We start from the raw sequence: 22,080 nt of genomic DNA on the forward strand, positions 1-22,080 counted from the left end.
TGTCCAAGCGGAGGGGTTGGTTTTCCTAACGACTGGGAAGTACAACTACCTTTTGTTGGGATAGGACTAGCTCCTGGTCCTTCAGAGTGCAAGCAGCCCTGCACACCAAAGAAGTTTCTTGCGTAAAATGCCACCGGTGTCCCCACGGGCAACGGCCCAAAGGTGTCAGGAGCCGGAAGTTGGGTCTGGGAACGCTGCTGCTGGCTGGGACAAAAGAAGGGAGCAGAACGGACATTGCGCCAACAACTGGCCCTCGCTGCCGCGAGTCTGGTCGGTGTCGCGATTTGAAGCTGTTTGGAATTGACCGCTTAACTAATCTGTGACTTTCCCTTTGTCCCATGGAGTTCCAGGTGGCACAACGGTGCTGGTGGAACTTACTCCGGACATCCACATCTGCGGCATCTGCAAGCAGCAGTTTAACAACCTGGATGCCTTTGTGGCTCATAAGCAGAGCGGCTGCCCGCTGACCGGCTCGTCCGGGGCCGCCCCCAGCACGGTCCAGTTTGTGTCTGAAGAAACCGTGCCTGCCGCCCAGACTCAGGCCACCACCAGGACCATCACCTCCGAGACCCAGACGATCACAGGTACGGCCGGGGGGACGGGAGAGGCGTCCCGCTTATGTCCCAGGCACCTCCGTGGAACCCATTGAAAACGTGGCTTCCCGGGGTCCACCCCGTGGGGTTGTGGATTCGTTTTCTTTTTTCTTTAATGTTTATTTATTTTTAATTTTGAGAGAGGGAGAGCATGAGAGGAGCACAGAGACGGGGAGACACAGAACCCGACGCGGGGCTCGAACTCATGACCCGAGCCACAGTTGGACGCTTAACCGACCGAGCCACCCGGGCACCCCACGGATTCACTCTTTTTTTTTTTTTTTTTTTTTAATTTTTTTTTTCAACGTTTTTTATTTATTTTTGGGACAGAGAGAGACAGAGCATGAACGGGGGAGGGGCAGAGAGAGAGGGAGACACAGAATCGGAAACAGGCTCCAGGCTCCGAGCCATCAGCCCAGAGCCTGACGCGGGGCTCGAACTCACGGACCGCGAGATCGTGACCTGAGCCGAAGTCGGACGCTTAACCGACTGCGCCACCCAGGCGCCCCACGGATTCACTCTTTTTAAACAAGCTCCACTGGGAAGCCAGCTGCCCAGCCAGGTTTGGGAACTGCTGGGTGAAAACGTCAAGCGTTAGCAGTTAGAGATGCTGTCACATGTTGAAACAGGCAAAAAACAGATTTCAGAAACAAAAACCTGTACATACTAAGGAAACAAAAATACTTGCAGGAAATACGTTGCATGGGAAAAAGGCAGTTGTTTTGGGTGGTGGGACTATGTGTGTCATCCCAGAATTTGCTTCATTTTTATAAAGGGACAAGCAACATAGGTTTGTTTTGAATCTACCAGCAGGCATTGACGTCCACCCTCCCCTGTGCTGCCTGCCAGAAAGATAGAAAAGTTCGTCCTAGTTCTTGGTTGTGTTCATTTACTCCACCAAAAATAAATTGCAGAGGCCCCCCCCCCCCCCCCCGGGGGCTCAGTCAGTTAAGCAACCGACTCTTGGTCGCAGCTCAGGTCTTGATCTCAGGGTCGTGAGTTCAAGCCCCGCACTGGGCTCCACGCTGAGCTTGAAGCCCGCTTCGAAAAAATTGCAGATGGATCCAAAATTGAAATGGTTTCATTTCACAACGAAACCATCAAAGTTCTAGAGTAAATATATACACACACATACACACTCACATAAAAACACTCGTGCACAAACATATATCTCTACTTATACCTCTATAATCTGTCTCAAGGGACTAGACAGACAACTTTAAAAACATGAAGTCACCCATTTATGAGGACACAGTACAAACACTGCTGGATCCTGTGGGGAAATAAAGAATGTAATTCCTTAGTTAAAAGCATTCAGGTTTTTAAATTCAAATCTGTGAGGCGCCTGGCTGGCTCAGTTGGTATAACATGCAACTCTTGATCTCGGGGCTGTGAATTTGAGCCCCACATTGGGTATAGAAATTACTTAAAAATAAAGACTTGAAAAATACTATATATATATATAAACAAAACATATACATATACATACATACACATACATGTATATGTATATACATATGTATATGTATATATATGTATGTATATGTATATACATACATATATACATATATACACATATATATGTATATGTATGTATATGTATATATGTATGTATATGTATATGTGTGTATATGTATACATGTACATATATACATATATACATATACACACATATATATACATATACACATATACATATATATGTGTATATATGTATATATATGTGTGTATGTGTATATACACATATACATATATATGTGTATATGTATATATATGTATGTATATGTATATATGTATATATACATAGGGGTGCCTGAGTGGCTTATTCGGTGAAGTGCCCGATTCTTGGTTTCGGCTCAGGTCATGATCTCATGACTCCAAGAGTTCGAGCCCCGTTTTGGGCTCTGTGCTCATAGTGTGTAGCCTGCTTGGGATTCTCTCTCTGCCTCTCTCTCTCAAAATAAATACACTTAAATCCTCTAGCAAAAGGAAAAGAATCGTGTGTGTGGCTACAAATAAAGTTACAATTTTTCCAAAGTAAAAACAATGTATAAAATTAAAGACCCACAATTGGGGGTGGGGTGGGGGGGAAACTGCAGCATCGATGGCCAAGGCCTAATGTCCTTCGTATACAAAGAACTCCTAAAATCAGACGAGATCGGGCGCGTTCAGGGTGGTATGGCCGTAGACAGAACTCCTAAAATCAATAAAAATAGAGAAAAAGAACCAAATGGAAAAGTCAGCAAAGGGCAACAGATGATATACGAAGGGCCACCAAACATGAAAGGATGCTCTGTCACCTTAGTCATTAAAGAAATGTAAGTGAAAAGACTTCGGACAGGAAACGGCTTCCATTTTCCGGGGATGTAAACTCATATAACCTGGGCAATTTTGTGATATCTTTTAAACTTAAAATCTTTCAAATTTTAAAATGTGCATTAACACATTTACCCAGTAAGTCCACTTCGCGGTATTTATCCCGTAAAATTTTATAAACCTATGTATCCTGTAAAATTTTATTCATTTACGGTATATACGGTCAAGAAAGTGGAACCTTTAGGGGTGCCTGGGTGGCTCAGTCGGTTGAACGTCTGACTGTGGATTTCGGCCCAGGTCACGATCTCGAGGTTCGTGAGTTCAAGCCCCGAGTCGGGCTCTACACCGACCATGCAGCCTGCTTGGGATCCTCTCTCTCCCTGCCCTTCCCATGTCTCTCTAAATAAAGAAATAAACATTAAAAGAAAGAAAGTGGAAACTTTGTATATATACATGTATACATCAAGAGATGATGAGATAAGTAGGCATCAGAGATTTGGACAACTGGACAATAAAGTATGACTTAGCCTTGAAAAGGGGAGCTAGATCTTTGTACGGACATAGATTCCCAGGGTAAGTGTAAAAAAAAAAAAATACACATACATATGCATACATGCATCGTATTCAAGGCAGGCTTCTAGAAGAGGAATGAGGTAGGTAATGTTAATGATAGAAGCTGTACGTCAGGTGACGGGCACTGCTGGGGTGGGAGGGGGGACTGTGGTAGAGAACAAGCATAGAGAAAAACCATGTGCGACTCATCCAAAGGTACAGCTGCCCTTTGGATCCGGTCACTTAGATATTTGGGTTCTTCAGAGAGGCTGAAAAGTATAAAATGTCCTACATTTTCAAACTTTGTTGGCCAAACAAAATACATCTATAAGCTTGACGGAGTCTGCAGGCTTCTAGCCTTTCTCCGACACTGTTCAGCAGGTGGTTAGCCTGGAGCTGAGGAGTGGAGAGAACGTCTGACCGGGGGCGGGCCACCAACCTGCACCTTGCTGATTCTGTCCTGTGTTGGTGTTTCCATTTTTTTGGCAATAAGCAAAGTTTTGTGGTTGTCTTCTTAACGCATCCAGAAGAATGTTTCTGCTGAGTTTTTTTTTTCCCAAAGTGTATTTGTTTTTGAGTGAGAGAGAGTGAGCACGAGTCGGGGAGGGGGAGAGAGAGGGCAACAGAGGATCTGAAGTGGGTTCTACGCGGACAGCAGAGACCCGGATGCGGGGCTTGAACTTGTCACCTGCAAGATCATGACCTGAGCCGAAGGCCAACGCTTAACTGACTGAGCCACCCAGGTGCCCCTCTGCCGAGTTTTTAAAACGCTGAAATATAATGATCTGATCACTCACAAGCCTTAAGGGGGCAACCTTCTGATTTTACTGCTGGTCCAAGGGAAGCTGTAAGTGGGGAGGAGACACGGCCAGCGGCCACCACAAGTTCGGGACAGTCCCAGGACTTACACATTTTGGCCTTTACCCCAGCGGCCCTGTCCCTGTTCACTGTCCTCGCAGTCAAACTCCCATCACCCCACACACTGGGTACGAAGCCTGTAGAACAATGCCTCGGGTTCAGGAGGCTTTTACTTGTGGCCATTGCCCCTTTCTGGGTTCTGAGCCTTTCCTTGGGCTGTTCCCCGGGCCTGAAATACTTTTCCTGCCTTTACCTGGCATGACCGTCCACACAGAGGATCTGGTTTCATCTCAGGACACCCCCTTCACTCTGGCGGCAGCCCAGCCGAAGTCCTCTGTTTTCCAATGAACCCCGTTTCCTTGCCTTGGCGGCTTCGTACCGTGTTGTTCCCTCTGCGTGGGACTCCTTCTTACGCAGACGTCAGAGCAGAGCTTAAAGGCATCTCCTCGGAGATCCCGTCTCGAACATCACACACACACGCTGTTCCCCCGAGCCAGGCCAGGTCCCTGTAATTAAATGAATATCTGGGGAACAAACTTCAGGTCTGTCCCATCACTGAGCCATGGGCACCGTGAGGTCAAGGGCAGCACCCCTCCCGTCCACCACCGGATCCCCAGCAGCAGCCTTTGCTCAGGGAATGACCAGCTGCCCCAGTCTCCCGTCCGTCGTGAGGCTGATCCCGCACCCACAAACCTGCTCCTTCTTGCGTCCTGTGTCTTTGCTCAAGGACGCTTACCCTTCCTTGGCATTTCTACTACCCTGCCATCCCTCACGCTGGCCATGCCTGGGTTGTGCCGGCCGCCCCGTACGTTCAGGCTGGGCCTGGAGACCCCTGTGTGCCCAGCTCACGGTGCTGCAGGGAGCTCCGAGCTCCAGAGACAGACTGCCAGGCTTGCACCCCTGTCTGCCACCCACCAGCCCTAGACCGCGGGCAAGCTACTCTCTGCTCTCTGCTTAATATTCCTCGTGTGCAAAAAGAGGTTACGGTGACACCTAATGCTGTTAGGTAATAGAATTAGGTGCCTAATACCTAGTAATCATTGTGTTATTGGAGGACTCTGTGATAATCCACATACAGGGTCTGGGACGGAGTCATTGGGCTCAGTAAACCACCGCCGTTATGAACAGGTGGCGAATGGACGTGAGATCTGCAGTCTGTTAATCATTCCTGCTTCTGTGCCGCACAACAACTGGAAGCCTGCCTTCTCCCCCCTTCTTCCACACTGTTTCGTTTGGTCTTCTGGGCCTGACTCCCCGAAAGCTTGGGCTTCCCTGTTCCATTTAGTGGCAGTTCCGAGACCCTCCCGTGGACCAGAGTCTCTGGGGAGCTTGTTAAAGATACCGATGCCCGGGCCCCACCTCCTGCAGCCGAGTCTCTGGGGCCGAGGCTCAGGCATCTGTATTTTTAACAAGCTCCTAAGGGATTCCACGTCTCGGCCAAGTTGGAGAGTCCCTCGCTGCTCGAGGCCACGGTCTGACCCCCGGCAGGCAGATTTCTCCAGATATTCTCACGCAGACACTGTCCAAACTTGTTTGTGCCTCCCAGTCGTTGACTAAAGCCAAACCTTGCCGGATCGCTCAACTCATCTCCGTCCCTTCTCTGTCCAATAATATAGTTGAATCTAAAAGAGAATCCTAGTAGTAGGTGGATGTAAAGTAAACTTGATTCTCTGCCTGCTTCGAAAGCTGCCTTTTGTCTGGCGTTTGGCTAAAGAACTTTTCTACAGGTGCAGTAATAGTAGATATTGATGCTGGTGAAAAAAATAGTGAGCAGCCCACATACATTTTCTAAGATTCTAAAAATCACGGGGCTTAGGAGTTAGGCTCCTGAGTTGGAATCCCGGCCGTGACCATGGCAAATTATAGGAGCTCCTGGTGTCTTGTTTTCGAAGTGGGGATAAGAATAGATAGAAAGGCCACGGGGTTTGATGGTTAAAGAGTCTGGGTCCGATTGCCTTGAGTTCGATTCCCAGCCGCCCCCACCTGCGGTCAGGTAACCCTGGGCAGGTAACAGGATCTCAGTGTCTGTTTCCCCAGCTATATAACATGCCGGTACTCACCTCAGAGGGTTCTAGCCAGGCCTCCCCCATGGAAGACGCTTAGAGCTATCAGTGTTAGCCCCTCGTACTTAACCACATCCGAGGGCTGTGAAAACGCAATGAAACAGCACAGAAAATGCGGCTGCAGGGCCCGGCCCATGACAAGCCCCCAGCCAAGAGTAGTTGAATCGATCTCTTGACCCAGAAGGATCTTTCTTTCTCTCCCCTTCTAGTTAATTCCTACCCTTTGGGTCCCACGCTAAAGGTCACCTCCACCTAGAAGCTCTCCGTGATTTCTCACTCTCCCCACACCCCCGAGGTTACGTGTTTTACCGCTTCCCCACCCGGCACTTATTTATCTCGCTTGTGATTCACTAGCAGTTTGGGGATAAGCAGTCTTTAGTTAGCTGGAGAAGTGGGTTCAGATGCTGTCAGAGGGCAGGCGGAGACGGTGAATGCAGGAGCAGATATGCCACGATGGGGAGTGGGAGGGCCTGGGGACCACCAGCTGGGAAAGGAAAGCTTCCTGATAGCCAGCAACCGGCACCAGCTTCCTCTTGGTATGACTAGGAGGTGGGCTGGCTCTACCAGGCAGGCTGTGCTGGTCCCCTGCCCTCTGTTCTCCTGGGAAACAGTTCCCAGAAGGCCAGCATGAGCTGGGCCGCTCTGGGACCATGGTGGGACAGGACCACAACTAGACCGCTCCCTCCTGAGACGCCAGATACCCGACATCCCCTCCCCCACGCATGGGGGTGACAGCTGCTTCTCTGCCTATTACAGGTGAGCCTTTTCTCCTCCTCAGTCTTAACTAAGATACCAAATCCTAGGCTTTTCCCCACTTTCTGACGGCTTGCAGGCCGGCTTCCTCAGGCCTCCCCAAACCTCGCTTAACGTGAGCCCCAAACCAGTAAGAAGTCCTTTGTAGCCACCGGTTACTGAGATGCCCCGTGGCTCTCGTGGAATGACGCTTTCCTGCCGCAATGAGTGACAGACTTATTCAGCCACAGGCATGTCCCTAGTGTCTCTGGCCAGAGGACATTGATACAGGGAAGGTCCAGCCCACCTAGCTGGTTTTGGAAGCCTTGAAAGAGAATCCGAAGGCTCAGTTTGGCCCGTGGGCCCCCAATCAGTGGTTTAATTTCTTGTTTACTGGATTGTAGATCTCCCTGCCCGCAGGGACCTAATCGTCTTGCTTTCCTGCCCCCTCAGCACCAGACCTGGCACACCGGAGACCCTCAATAAAACAGTTCTGGAAGGGACACGGGAAAGGGCAGCTGTAGGATTAGATTAATGTGCGTGTAGCATGTGACTTGGTGTCTGCCCCATCCTGAGGGTCCAGGGAGGGCAGTCCCGTGAGACTGTTGTGCAGCAGACACGGGAGCCGAGATAATGGAGATGCCTGCCCCTGGAGAATTCCAAGCCCACGGGGGAGGAGAATTTAGTTGCAAGACATACAAAACCAGCCGTCGGTGACAAGTCTGGCCTTGTGCAAAGAGTTAATGGAGTAGATTGGTCCCAGTGGGGAAAGCCAAGGGGGGGGAGATGAGATCAAATGTATAATAGTCCTTGAAAGACTCACTGGCCTTTGGGAGGAAGATGGTGGGAAGGGGGTATTTCCTAATGGTGCTTTAGATGTCGAGAAGCTCCAGGCAGTATCTGGTAACAGTGGCTGGAGGGACAAAGAGTGTATGTGCAAGGAACCATGCTTCGGCTCTGGCCTTTATTCCGAAGGAACCGGGGAGCCATTGAAGGTTGTTGAGCAGGTGAGCGGTTTAGTAAGATAAACTATATAATGATTTGCTGGAAGAATCCGACAATAATAGAGCCAATTCTTATGTGAGTGCTTATTCACCATGTCTTTTCTAAGCACTGCATATGAGCCATAAATTAGATGCGAAGAATGATTAATCCCCATGTTACCAATAACCAGCTAAGGCACAAAGGGGTTAAATAGCTGTCCAAGTTGACAGAGCCAGAAAGTAGCAAATCCAAGCCACCTGGCTAGAGAATCTGTGCACTTGACCACTTACACACCAGCCCTTAGAACACCCTCATGACAGTGTTTCTCAAACGTGTCTGTGCCTCAGAAGCCCCTGAAACTTCGGTGAAACGTGGAAATATCCAGATCCCCTTCCCCTGGCGGTAACATCTCCGTGGCTCTGAAAGGGCCCTGGGAATTTGAACCAGCCGATGAAGGCTTGTTTTAAAAAAAAATTTTTTTTAACGTTTATTTATTTTTGAGACAGAGAGAGACAGAGCATGAACGGGGGAGGGTCAGAGAGACAGGGAGACACAGAATCTGAAACAGGCTCCAGGCTCTGAGCTGTCAGCACAGAGCCCGACGTGGGGCTGGAACCCACGGACCGCGAGATCGTGACCTGAGCCGAAGTCGGACGCTTAACCGACTGAGCCACCCAGGCGCCCCGAAGTCTTGTTTTAAAGAACTACTGAATTGCACCTGCGTTTTACAGAGATCCCCCAGATCTGTCTATCCCCAGATAGATCCCAAGATCCCAAGAAGCTATCTGCATGACTGCCCCCAGGTTTTATGCCTTTTTTTCCCCCACAAAAGGAAAGTTCACACCAGACTGCGGAATCTTAGTCCCAGTTCCTACCTTCCGGGCGAGCGGGTCTGATTGGCTCAGCTCCTGGAGGTATCTGCTGCTGGACCAATCAGCTGCGGCAGAGGAGACGGGGCGGTGTCAGGCTGGGACCTCTCGTCGGACATGCGTGAAAACCCTTTGGAGGGGCATGAGTGGCCTTTTTTCTTAGGAGATGAATTCTGAGTTTGCATTTGGTTCCAGAACCCTAAATGTCAATCGTACGCGTGGACAACATTGGAAGAAACAGAAAAGTACAAGCGATTTGAATATATGACAATGTAACGATATCCTTAATCTGTAAAGCTCATGTACATGTCAATAAGAAAAAAGTGAAATTCAATAGAAAAAAAAAACAAAAGAAAAAATAGCATGAACAGGGAGCTCACTACAGAAGGTACAGGGATGGATTAAAAAAAAAAAAAATGTCAAAAGGAATTCATCCTCACCAGTTGTTTGAAAAAAATGTGGGTTAACTAAAATGATCTCATTTTGTTCTGTCAAATAGCTGATGTGCTAGCAAAAGTGAAAGGGAGAATGTAAATTGATTTAGATTTGCAGAAAGGATCTTATAATCATGTATCACCAAGGAACACGGTGACCATACCACTCTGACCAATCCTGCAACTTAGAGGAATGTATCCAAAGTATCCAGAGATCAGTTAAAAATCTGGGGTGGGGGTGCCTAGGTGGCGTAGTCCGTTGGGCGACTGACTTTGGTTTAGGCGGTGATACCACAGTCCGTGGGTTCGAGCCCCGCGTCGGGCTCTGTGCTGACAGCTCAGAGCCTGGAACCTGCTTCAGATTCTGTGTCTCCCTCTCTCTCTCTGCCCTTCCCCTGCTCGTGCTCTGTCTCTCAAAAGTAAATAAACATGAAAAAAAATTTTTTTTAATTTGGGGTAGGTGTTATTTATACAAATAAATACCCAGAAGCCAACTCAGTGTTAAAAACAGGGGAATGGATGATATAGCTCAACCAAAATGAAGGAATAGAATGTAGCCATTTGAAATTGTGATTTAGGTGAATGATAGCCTGGCCAACAGCTTCAAATGGTGACGTTTTTTAACAAAAGGGGACTGTAAATGATTCAAGCCATGATCCCAGTTTTACACTTTTGAAATCTACATACAAAGAATGTGTTAGCCATTAGGTATCATTAATTCACAAATATTTTTTGAGCCCCTGCCCTTTGCCAAGTTCTGTGTTAGTTGCTGGGAGACAGAGATGGAGAGGACAAGCGTGACCTCGGGTGTCTCATCCAACCAGAGGGAGGGGAGGACCACGATTGGATAATTTCCCAAGTAATTTTTTTTTTAACGTTTATTTATTTTTGAGACAGAGAGAGACACAGAGCACGAGCAGGGGAGGGGCAGAGAGAGAGGGAGACACAGAATCCGAAACAGGCTCCAGGCTCCGAGCTGTCAGCACAGAACCCAACGTGGGGCTCGAACTCACGGACCGTGAGATCATGACCTGAGCCGAAGTCGGACGCTTAACCGACCGAGCCACCCAGGCGCCCCCCAAGTAATTATTTTATCACAGTAGAGATTAGTGCTTTAGAGAAAAAAATACAGAATGTAATGAGCACATAATGCACGCGTGTATATTGCCATGTTGACGGCCTTGGGCAGTTTTTATTTTCTTCTCTGTGCTTTTTCTGTATCCCTAGATTTTCTACAGTTAATGTTTACTTTTATTTAAAAAGAAAAAAAAAAAAAAAAACAGGGGTGCCTGGGTGGCTCAGTGGCTTAAGTGTTTGACTTTGTCTCAGGTCCTGATCTCACAGTTTGTGAGTTCAAGCCCCACGTCGGGCTCTGTGCTGATAGTGCAGAGCCTGCTTGAGATTTTCTGTCTCCCTCTCTCTCTTTCCCTTCCCCACTTGCAGTCTCTCTCTCTTTCTCTGTCTCTCTCTCTCTCAAAAGTAATTAATTTTTAAAAATGCAGGGGCTCCTGGGTGGCTCAGTCGGTTAAGCGTCCGACTTCGGCTCAGGTCATGATCTCACAGTTCGTGAGTTCGAGCCCCGCGTCGGGCTCGGTGCTGACAGCTCGGAGCCTGGAGCCTGCTTCGGATTCTGGGTCTTCCTCTCTCTCTGCCCCTCCCCTGCTTGCGCTCTGTCTCTCAAAAATAAATAAACATTTAAAAAAATTTAATAAAAATAAAAGAGATAAAAAAGGGGAGTCTTTAAAAATTGAAGGAGAGGCGCACCTGGGTGGCTCAGTCGGTTGGGCGTCCGACTTTGGCTCAGGTCATGATCTCCTGGTTCGTGAGTTCAAGCCCCGCGTCGGGCTCTGTGCTGACAGCTCAGAGCCTGGAGCCTGTTTCAGAGTCTGTGTCTCCCTCTCTCTCTGACCCTCCCCCCTCTCTGTCTCTCCCTGTCTCAAAAATAAATAAACGTTAAAAAATTTTTTTTTTAATAAAAATTGAAGGAGAGACGGGAGAAGCCAGAAGCGCTGGAGGATGTGAACGATGCCGTCAGATATCCGAAGGGCCGAAGGGCCGTTTTGCGGAAAAGGAGCTCCCGCTGGTCCACGTGAGCCCAGCGGGTTAAGACACTGAGGGGCGTGACCTCCGAGACATTTGGCTTCTGTAACACTCGTCTAACAGTCTTATATTTTAAGCAGCCTCATAACCGAGTAACCCAACACCCACGGTGCTCTGGCCACAAACCGGGACTTAACTACAACAGACGGGCTCTCGGGTGCACGCCTGGACACCCAGAAAGCCGGGGAAATCCCCCAGGGACAAGAAACAAGACCGAAAGCCCAAAGCAGGTGTGTGAGGCCGTGAGCTGCCGCAGGGTGTGGGGACAGGGGGCGGATCTCACTGAACGTGGGACTTGACTTTCATAGCCAAGCCAGAGGAGGAGGCGGCGAGGCCCTGAACCGCTTGCGAAAGCCTCGGGTCAGTGGGACTGTTCACACCCCCTCAACGCCTGGGTCACATCACACACAGACACCTAAAGGGGCCTGAGGCCGCCCCCCCCAGTGACCAAGGCCACTTGAAGCCTTCCCCTGGGTATCTGTAGGCCCTGCTATTCCCAGGGCCTCCTAGAAAGAAGCCAGAGGGGACGGCGGGGACGGGGGACCCTTTCTAAAGCCAGCCCAGAGGCTCCAGCAAGATTGGTAACGAGAGACCCCAGTGCTCCTTTCTCGCGTGTTGAATTCCAGGCACCTGCAACAGGCACTATGAACAGTTACGTGCTTCCGTGTTCTGAAATGTCACCTTCTCCCCGAAGCCCTCACAGATCCCCCTACTTGAGACTGCACGGCCCCCCAGCACTCCCTGGACCCCTTCTCTGTGTATCTTCCTCCATAGCGTTTAGCTATATATCTGTATTAGCTGTATGGCGTGTGGGTAAGTTACTGCCTGCACCAACTAGAGTGTGGGCTCCATGAAGGCAGGGATTTTTTTCTGAGTGCGGGGAGGGGCGGAGAAAGAAGGAGAGAGAAAATCCCAAGCAGGCTCTATGCTATCCGCGCAGAGCCCGACACGCGGCTTGATCTCACGAACTGGGAGGTGAGGACCTATGCCAAAATCAAGAGTCGGACGCTCGGCTGACTGAGCCACCCAGGCACGAAGGCAGGGACTTTTGTCCCTTTGGCTCACTGATGTGTTTCTAGTGCCTAGAACGGTGTCTGGCCTGCAGTAGGTGCTTAATAAACGAGGGACGCCTCGGTGGCTCAGTTAAACAACTCTCACTCTCTCTCAAAATAAACAAACATTTAAAGAAATATTTGCTCTGGGGCGCCTGGGTGGCCCAGTCGGTTAAGCGTCGGACTTCAGCTCAGGTCACGATCTCGCAGCTGTTGAGTTCAAGCCCCGCGTCGGGCTCTGGGCTCACAGCTCGGGGCCTGGAGCCTGCTTCGGATTCTGGGTCTCCCTCTCTCTCTGCTCCTCCCCCACTCATGCTGTCTCTGTCTCTCAAAAATTAATAAACATTAAAAAAATTTTTTTTAATATTTGCTGAATAAGTCCACGAAAAATGACAACAGCGGTAGCAGTTTTCCATGCGTGATTTCTACTCTTCACAATAGCTCTAGGAGGTAGGAATAGAAATTGTACCCATTCTCCAGGTGAGGAAACTGAGGCTCAAGGAGATAAGACTTAAGAGCCCAAGCTCTTGAGCAAACCCCTTCTGGTCTTGGACCCAGCTACTTTGGGATGACTCACTCATTATGTGTCATTAGACCCACCCCAAAATGACCCCTGCAGCTGGGTGCCTGGCTCCCTTTGTTTCCTGCTGCCTCCCCCAGGACACCAAAAGCACAGGCAATTTGTCTATTTTGCCTAAAGGCGGAAATAGACAAATGGAAATCCATCAAACTTCTGTGCATCAGATGAAACAAGGCTGAAAAGACAACCTTGAGGTGCCTGGGTGGCTCAGTCCGTTAAGCAACTGACTCTTGATTTCGGCTCAGGTCACGATCTCACGCGTGATTCATGAGATCGAGCCCCACATCGGGCTCTGCGCTGACCGTGCAGAGCCTGCTTGGGATTTTCTCTCTCCTTCTCTTGCTGCCCCTTGCCCCCCCTCAAAATAAATAAATAAACATGTTTTTTTAAAAAGGCAACCAAGGGGCTCCTGGGTGGCTCAGTTGGTTAAGCGTCCAACTTCGGCTCAGGTCATGATCTCACAGCTCGTGGGTTCGAGCCCCGCGTCCAGCTCTGTGCTGACAGCTAGGAGCCTGGAGCCTGCTTCAGGTTCTGTGTCTCCCTCTCTCTCTCTCTCTCTCTACCCCTCCCCCCACTCACGCTCTCTCTCAAGACAAATATTAAAAAAAAAAAGTTTTTTTAAACCCCAAATGTCTTTGCGAGCCTGCAGACAAACTTGAGCACCGTTGAACACCTTGTTGTCACTCAGCAGAAGGGTGTGCATTTTGGGAGGACGACGTATATCGAGCTTCATTGTTTACACATCTCCCAAGATGTCGCATGATGAATCGGGTTGAAGATGAAAAGTAACCGTGTACGTAGAAATACCCGCAAAGAGTAGCAGGGGGTCAATTCGATATTAATGACGCAAGTGTCGTTGGAGGAACAACACAGTTCTTGCCGTTCTTGCAAAGCAACAACCAGGAGAGATGAACTCCCTCAGTTAGACAAAGCTGCGTTAAGTGTTACTGAGGCGCATGGAGGGTGTTCTCAAAGTCGACCACGCATCAGAACGACCTGGGTGGCTTGTTAGGACACAGGTTGCTGGGTTTCTGAGTCCGTGGGCTGGGGCGGGACCGGAGGATCGGCCTTGGTAGCAAGCTCCGCCGTGGGCCCAGGGCTGCTGGCCGAGGACCACGCTTTGAGAACTGAGCAGAGCGCTGGAAGCAAAATCCCATGGCGTAAATGAAACGTTCCAACAAGAGGCAAGTGTGGTTGGTACCTGCATCCAAGGGACTCGGCGTGCAGACAGGATATCGGTTTGTCAGAATCTTTTGGCCAACTTTAAACAAAAGCCACTCAACTTCCGGGGCACCTGGGTGGCCTCCGACTTCGGCTCAGGTCACGATCTCGCGGTTCGTGGGTTCGAGCCCCGCGTCAGGCTCTGTGCCGACAGCTCGGAGCCTGGAGCCTGCTTGGGATTCTGTGTGTGTGTGTGTGTGTGTGTGGGTGTGTGTCTGCTCCTCTTCCGCTCATGCTCTGTCTCTCTCTGTCTCTCAAAAATAAATAGTAAAAATTTTTTAAAAAGCCACTCAACTCCCCCGTGCATATTGCAGTTGAAACCGTGAAACCATTTACTTGCATAGCAAGTGCTGCTGGAACCCAGGCGTTCTTGGGCTTCATGCTGTCATTGCCAAAGGTCCTTAAGAGGTGGAGATAAGAAGCCTGGGTTTCCTCAAACGTCCAAAGAAATCGAAAATAATTCATTCCATACGTTCACGGTTTCGCCATCGTTAGGACCTCTCAGCCTGAAAAATACACCCAACGAACAGACCTGCCACTGGTCATATTGACTCTTCCTGTGAAACCAAGTCTCCATGTAACAAATTATGTGTCATAAAGGAAGAAAATATTTCCAAACCCAAAACCATAACTGTAGTTAATGAAGTAGTCACAAAAGTTTTTATAAGCAGGAAAAGAAATTTGAGACTGCCTGTTTTATTCTTTATAATAATAAAAACAAAGATCAAGATGATGAAGATGTTTGGTTTCTTTTTTTCCCTTGAAAACTTCAGTAAGAATACAAGGAGTTTTTGATTTTTGTTTTGTTTTTTGGGGTTGTTGTTTTTTTTTTTTTTTTTTTTTTTTTTTTTTTTTTTTTTTTTTTTTTTTTTGTCTGTCTGTTTTTGGAATACTTGAGTTTTTAGAGAGTATTTGTAGTTTGGGTCAGAATTCCTTTGATCAGTTCCTCTCCAATTGCTTGTTAGGATTTTGTGATAAAAACTTATGAAGGTACCAAGTGCATTTGGCCAGAGATAATAGAAAGCTTGCCTGGTATAAATGATAGGCACATTTCTTGTTTATTTAATAAGTCTAGATTTGGATAGTCTCAGAGTTCTGGCTCAACATCAGATTTCCTTGCTCTTTCCTCATGGTCATAGCATGGCTGCCACAGATCCAGGCATCACATCCTTACTCCAGCACATCCCAAGACAGAAAATGGGACAACCAGGACAGTAAGAATGAGCTTTCCTCGACTGCCTCTTTTTTTTATTTTTAAATCAGGAAGAAAATCTCTTCCAGAAGCCCCTCAACAGATGTTCTCTGGTGCCTCACTGGCTAGAAAAGGGTCACAGGATCAGTCCTAAACAGCAAAGGAAACTGGGAAAGCAATTTAACCTGTTCATTCTCTGTGGAGGAGGGTAGGCAAAGGGAAGAGCTGTCGGGTATTCATATGATGAGAGCTAACATCCATCGTATCTTTCAGTTTCAGCTCCAGAATTTGTGTTTGAACATGGCTATCAAACTTATCTGCCCACGGAAAGCAATGAAAACCAGACAGCCACTGTCATCTCTCTCCCTGCCAAGTCACGTGCCAAAAAGCCCACAGCCCCACCTGCTCAGAAAAGGCTTAACTGTTGCTATCCAGGTAAAGGCAGCCTTGGGTCCCGCTTGTGTAAAGGATGTGACATTCACGGATTCCAGGGCCCTCGGTGGTGAATCCCTGACAAGTGGACATAGACGTGCTCCAAAGTGCTTGGCTTAAAAATCAGAGCCCCATAGCATTTACATCATCGCATAGGACCTCTCTCTCGCTGTCCCTGGTTACTGTGCATGTGGACTCTAAACTTTTACAGCCATGGGCTTTGAAATGAAACTCGTGAGTATCCAGGGAACTGTGAATTTTTCTCCCTGTGCTGTAGCTTACAAAGACACCCAGAAAGATGGTTGTTTCCTTTAAAAATAAAGCGAAACTTTGTATTTGGGAATAATTTCAGACTTACAGAAAAGTTGCACAAATAGTACAAAAAAATGTACGTATGCCCTTCATCTGGATTTCCCAAATGTTAACATATTGTCTTTGCTCTGCATTCTTTCTGTATATAAATATTTTCCCCCAAAACCATTTTAGACTAAGTTACAGACATGATGTCCCTTTACCCCTAAATGACCACAATTTATGTTTCCTAGAACCAAGGAAATTCTTTTATATAACCACAGTACAATCATCAAAATCAGGAAATTAACATTCGCACACACTATTATCAAACTACTGACCTTATTAAGATCTTACCAGTTTCTCAGTAACGTGAGAAATGAGAAGAAAAACATTTTCCCCTGGTTTAGAATCCAGATCATGATCCCCCATTGATTTGCGTTTTTGTCCGTCTTTAGTTTCCTTTAATCCTAAAGTTTTGTCTTCCGTGGCCTTGATATTTTGCCAAGTACGGTTATTTTGTAAAATGCTCCTCGGTGTGGGTTTGCCTGATATTTCTTCACGATCAGATTGGAGCTCTGCAGTTCGGACAGGAAGCACAGAAGTGATACATGTCCTTCTCGGTGCGTCGTATCAGGAGGCACGTGATACCTGTTTGTCCTGTGTACTGTGGGGTTAACTTTCATCACCTGGTTAAGGAAGTTTCTGCCAGCCTTCTCCACCCTTAAGTTACTATGTTCCCCTTTGTAATTAATCTTTTCTTGCCTTTATAAGGTTGCCAATTCAAGACTGCCTACGGCATGAAGGACATGGAACGTCATTTAAAAATTCACACTGGTAAGTAACATTTCTTCGGCTCGTACGCCCGGGACGTGTATTGTGTGCCAGGAGCCGGGGATCCAGACGAGTCAGACATGTGATAGGACACAGAACCTCACTGGTCATCACAGGGATACAAATACAAATTAAATAAAAATAAGATGCTATTTCCGCCCATGGTTTTGGCAGAAAATGTTTGAAGCAATAAAATCCAGTGCTGGAACAGATATGAGCAAGCTTAGCTAGTGGAAATGTGAACTGCATTTTTGATGATTAATCAGCCAGAATTAATTAAAATTTAAATGTACATATTCTTCTCATTTTGAGATGATCCTATAAATCTGCGTGTGTGTGTGTGTGTGTGTGTGTGCGTGCATAACGACTGATAGAGAGGGAAGGATAGTAAATATTTTTATGTTTACGTCATATCACTGGACACAGGGTGTATGTGTGCTATTTTTGCCATTTTGAAGGTGAAATTGAATTCATAAATACTTTTTTTAAAAAAAGAGGGAAGGAAAGATTGATGGGGCACCTAGCTGGCTCAGTCGGTGGAGCATGTGACTTGTGACTCTTGATCTTGAGGTCGTGGGTTCGAGCCCCACGTTGGCGTAGAGATTACTTTAAAAACAAAGCAAAAGGAGAGGAAAAGAGTGATGCACGGAAAAAGAAAAACGTGATTATTTCTGGTGATTTTAATTTTCTTTAATATACATTTTTATGTCTCCCAGTTTTTCTGGATGGAGAAGGAACTGCATTTAGACTATTTTTAACAAAGTATTAGATACTCATAATTCAAATGATACAGTATGAACACGGAAAGTGTCAATGTGTGTAAGACAGGGATACGCTGAAATGTAGCTGGGGCGTCCCTGATTGCCCCAAGTCTGCCATTTAGCCTCAGCCTTTGGAAGATGAAATATCCAGCAGTTATTTCTGAAATTTGTTGGCCACGGCCAATGATTGCCTTGTTGCAGTGGGGTCATCGTCATGTTCTCCCCAACCTCACGGTGTCACATCATTTGGATTTTTTTTTTTTAACGTTTATTTATTTTTGAGACAGAGAGAGACAGAGCATGAACGGGGGAGGGGCAGAGAGAGAGGGAGACACAGAATCAGAAGCAGGTTCCAGGCTCGGAGCCGTCAGCCCAGAGCCCGACGCGGGGCTCGAACCCACGGACCGCGAGATCGTGACCTGAGCTGAAGTCGGACGCTTAACCGACCGAGCCACCCAGGCGCCCCACATCATTTGGATTTATTCCAATTAGGGAAATGTTAAGCTATTAAGTCTCAAGAATTGGTAAGCCTTCTCGAAGTAACAAACAGTGGATCTCTCCGTGTGGGTTTGATGTGAACGTCATCAGTCAAGCCTATTCATCATCGCCAGAGTGAAGTGCTGTCATCATTAATGATGATTGAGGAAGCACTATAAATACTTACGTGAAGCAATGACCTTGAGTCTTCTGCAGGTCCGTAGGGAAAACCTGAGGCACGCGGTTAGCTAAGCCTAGGTTTGTAGGATAGTTTCTAGGTGACTGCAACATCTCCAATCGCATCTTCAAGTCGGAGAGTTGACGAGAAGGCGTCCTCACCTCAGGCACTTTGAGAGAGGAGGGCGTGGCCAGGAGCAAGGACAGCAGGCTGTTCTCTGGCCGGAAACCATCCTTCTTCCCCAGCTTCAGGCACCTGCTCGGTGTGGCAGATACGGACGATGGCGACCACAGGAGCTAATCAGCAGCTGACAACCATGAGAAATTACTGTTCATGGACTTTTAAATTTGATGGCTAGCACTTGCAATCATAAAATTATAATCTTTCACATCCTTTTTAAAAAATTTGTTTTAATGTTTATTTTTGAGAGAGAGAGAGAGAGAGAGAGAGAGTGCGAGTAGGGGAGGGGCAGAGAGAGAGGGAGACCCAGCATCCGAAGCAGGCTCCCGGCTGTGAGCTGTTAGCACAGAGCCCAAACGTGGGGCTCGAACCCACGAACCGCGAGATCATGACCTGAGCCGAAGTCAGAGGCTTAACCGACTGAGCCACCCAGGTACCCCTCTTTCATACCCTTTTAGATGTATTCTTAAACCCCAGATGTTTGCTGTAAGACAACAGTGATCGGCTCTGGCCGATGATTGATTTTAACAGTTGGCTACTTAGAATTTGGCCAAAAGTCACATTTAATACATAAAGTAAAAAGGGGAGATCCTGACTTCACCACCCACTTCCTTATCCCATATAGACCCAAAGTCACCAGTCTTAATAGTCTCCTGTGTCGTATTCTTAAATTTTGGCATCCCTGTACGGGGGCTAAAAACACACCAAATCTACTTTTCGCATCCTTTATGAAGTTAATATCATCCAAACCATCACTGCAAATTGCAGTGGAAAACACCATTCAATAGTGGTCATCTGTCCATAAAAGTAGTAGATGCCTACCTCACTGGTTTCAGTGGCCAGGTAGGGAATTGGTTCAATAATTTACGCTCCATCCATACAGTCAACTACGTCAGCTTTCAAAATTGTGTTGTGGCTATTTAATGATGTGACGAGACGTTCGAAATTATTTCCAGTGCCAGAAAGTAGTCAGTGGGGAGGCACTATTGCATTTGGCTCAGAAAGCAAGACCGTCGTGGGTTCTAATCCCGGTTGTTGACAGGATTGAGGAAAGTCACTGAGAGGCCCGGTGCCTCGGAAACAGTATTCGAGTTGACGTCAGCCGAGAAGTGTTTTGTGCCTGATACGCACACAGACGCACGTAGATAGTTGCAGAGACCTCCATCGAAAAGTTAGCAGCTGTTCATGGGTGGTAAGTTGGCCTGTGCTTAGTGAGGACAGGTTAGGCTGCTGTCACAGAGAAACCCAAACAGCGGCTCGTACGCGGTGGGGGTTTGTGGGTCTGTCACATAACTGTCCGGAGGTAAGGCAGGTGGTCTAGGGCAGGCAGGCGGCTCTGTCCTACGATCATCCGAGGACCTCGCTTCCTTCTACACCGTTATGGTGCGTCGTGTCCCATGACACCATCCACACACCTGCTGACCGCACCTGCCGTTCACCACCCCCCCCGCCCCCCCAGTCTTGGAAATAGCCGGCAGGAAGGGCGGAAAGCAAACAGTAAAAGGCAAGCAGTGTCCTTTTACAAAAGGGACGCCTTTACCTCCTCTGCGACATCAGCGAGGGGGACTCTGCTGCCGAATCACGCCTCGCTGCGGGCGAGGCTGAGAAATGCAGCCTTGAGCTGCTTGGCCAGGAGCGCCCCTAAAACGTGAGCCTCTGCGTGCTGGGGCGTGTCCGTGAAGAAAAGGGAACAGGACGGAATGGAGCGAGACCTCCGTGAGAACAGCGTCTTGTTTTACTGAGCCGTACTTTAACAACTTGAGTCGCCTTCTGTGCTTAACTAACAAGGAACTCTTTTCGACGTAGGAGAAATTAGAAAATGCCAGTAGGCAAACCCGAAGGAACTCCCCCTCTCCTGACGTGTTGGGCAGCTCTTTTGCCCGTGTTCCGCGTAGCTCTGGGGCTTTCCTGAATGTTCTTCGCTGATTGCGTATTCCTCTTCTCGTAAGGCAGTGGGAAATAAGCCTGTTTCCTTTTCAGTATCGTTTTCTGATGCCATCTGTGTGTGTGTGTGTGTGTGTGTGTGTGTGTGTGTGTGTGTGTGTGTGTCTGAAGGAGACAAGCCCCACAAGTGTGAAGTCTGCGGCAAGTGCTTTAGCCGGAAGGATAAGCTGAAGACCCACATGCGCTGCCACACGGGCGTGAAGCCCTACAAGTGTAAGACGTGTGACTACGCTGCAGCCGACAGCAGCAGCCTCAACAAGCACCTGCGGATACACTCGGACGAGCGGCCCTTCAAATGCCAGATCTGCCCCTACGCCAGCCGCAACTCCAGCCAGCTCACCGTGCACCTGCGGTCCCACACAGGTAGGTCCCTCCCGCTGCCTCTCACGCTGCACTCGTAACTGCCTGTGACCTGAGTCAGAAGCACCCCAGAGCCTCGAGTCACAAGCGCAGTAAGCGACCTGGGGACGGGTGGTCATTGCACCGTTCGTGGGTTTGCTTTTCATCTACCCAGAAACGCCTCTGCTCAGTCCAGCAGGGAAGAAGGTGGAGTTTATAACCTCGTGTATATCTTTGTGTGGCTTTCTACCTTCTTCACTTCTAAGGTATTTGGTTGAGGAGGTGAGCTAAATGAAATAGAGATACAAATATAAACAATGCACTTTTCATCCATTTCTGCATAGCTTCCGTATTACTTCCATCCTTTTTGAAGTATGCTCGGATTCGCTCAGCATGGGCACGGGTTCATGGAAGAACCCAGCAGAGTAGGTAACTTACCCAAGCGTGTGCGTTTTCCTTTGGGCGAGTGTATCAGTCAGCTATCGATACAATGATGCTGTGTAACAACCGCTACAAAACCTCAGTGGCGTATTGTAATAAGCGTTCATTGCTTACGGACTTCAGGTCTAGCCGGTGGGCTGGACACTGTGTTGATCTCGGCAGGGCTCAGTCGCATGTGTGGGGAAAGGCTGGGTATCTGTCCACTGACCTTGGCTGGGGTTCTGCTGCCTGTGGGTTAGCTGTCTGTACACTTGCCTTAGCTGCGGCAGTCTGGCTCTGCTCCACATGCCTCTCATCCTCTTCCTGGGGCCAGTGGGCTACCCCAGGTTTGTCCTTCTCATGGCCGTGGCAGGGTACAAGCAGGCACCCCCCAGTGGGGAGGCCCCAGTCAAGCCTCTGCCTTCATCCCACTGGCTGAAGCAGGCTGTATGGTTGGGCCTGGTGTCACAGGTGGGACTGGGCTCACCCACGGTGGGAGGTCACCGCCAGGTTACACGGCAGAGGCCAGAGATAGGAGGAAGGGTAAAGAATCGGGGCCATTTTTGCAAACAACTGTAGTCCAGCTCGCCATCACTCACATCTCTGACGTGAAGATAGAGTCATACCTTCCCAAGACCCACATAAATCACACCCAGTCATAGGATCAAGATTAAAGGC

The 22,080-nt window shown here is 48.2% G+C and overlaps 1 protein-coding gene across 1 annotated transcript in view; it reads left to right on the forward strand.

Moving 5' to 3' along the window:
* The window catches only part of ZFP64 (ZFP64 zinc finger protein), a 32,222-nt gene that overhangs the window by 3,748 nt on the left and 6,394 nt on the right, over nt 1–22,080 (forward strand). The window contains 4 exon segments of the mRNA XM_019458126.2: nt 351–584; nt 15,820–15,981; nt 17,044–17,106; nt 20,755–21,006. Of these exon segments, the coding sequence (XP_019313671.2) occupies nt 351–584; nt 15,820–15,981; nt 17,044–17,106; nt 20,755–21,006 (711 nt within the window).

Source organism: Panthera pardus, unplaced genomic scaffold (assembly GCF_024362965.1).
Source record: "Panthera pardus isolate Hobbes unplaced genomic scaffold, ASM2436296v1 HiC_scaffold_25, whole genome shotgun sequence".
NCBI classification, from domain to species: domain Eukaryota; kingdom Metazoa; phylum Chordata; class Mammalia; order Carnivora; family Felidae; genus Panthera; species Panthera pardus.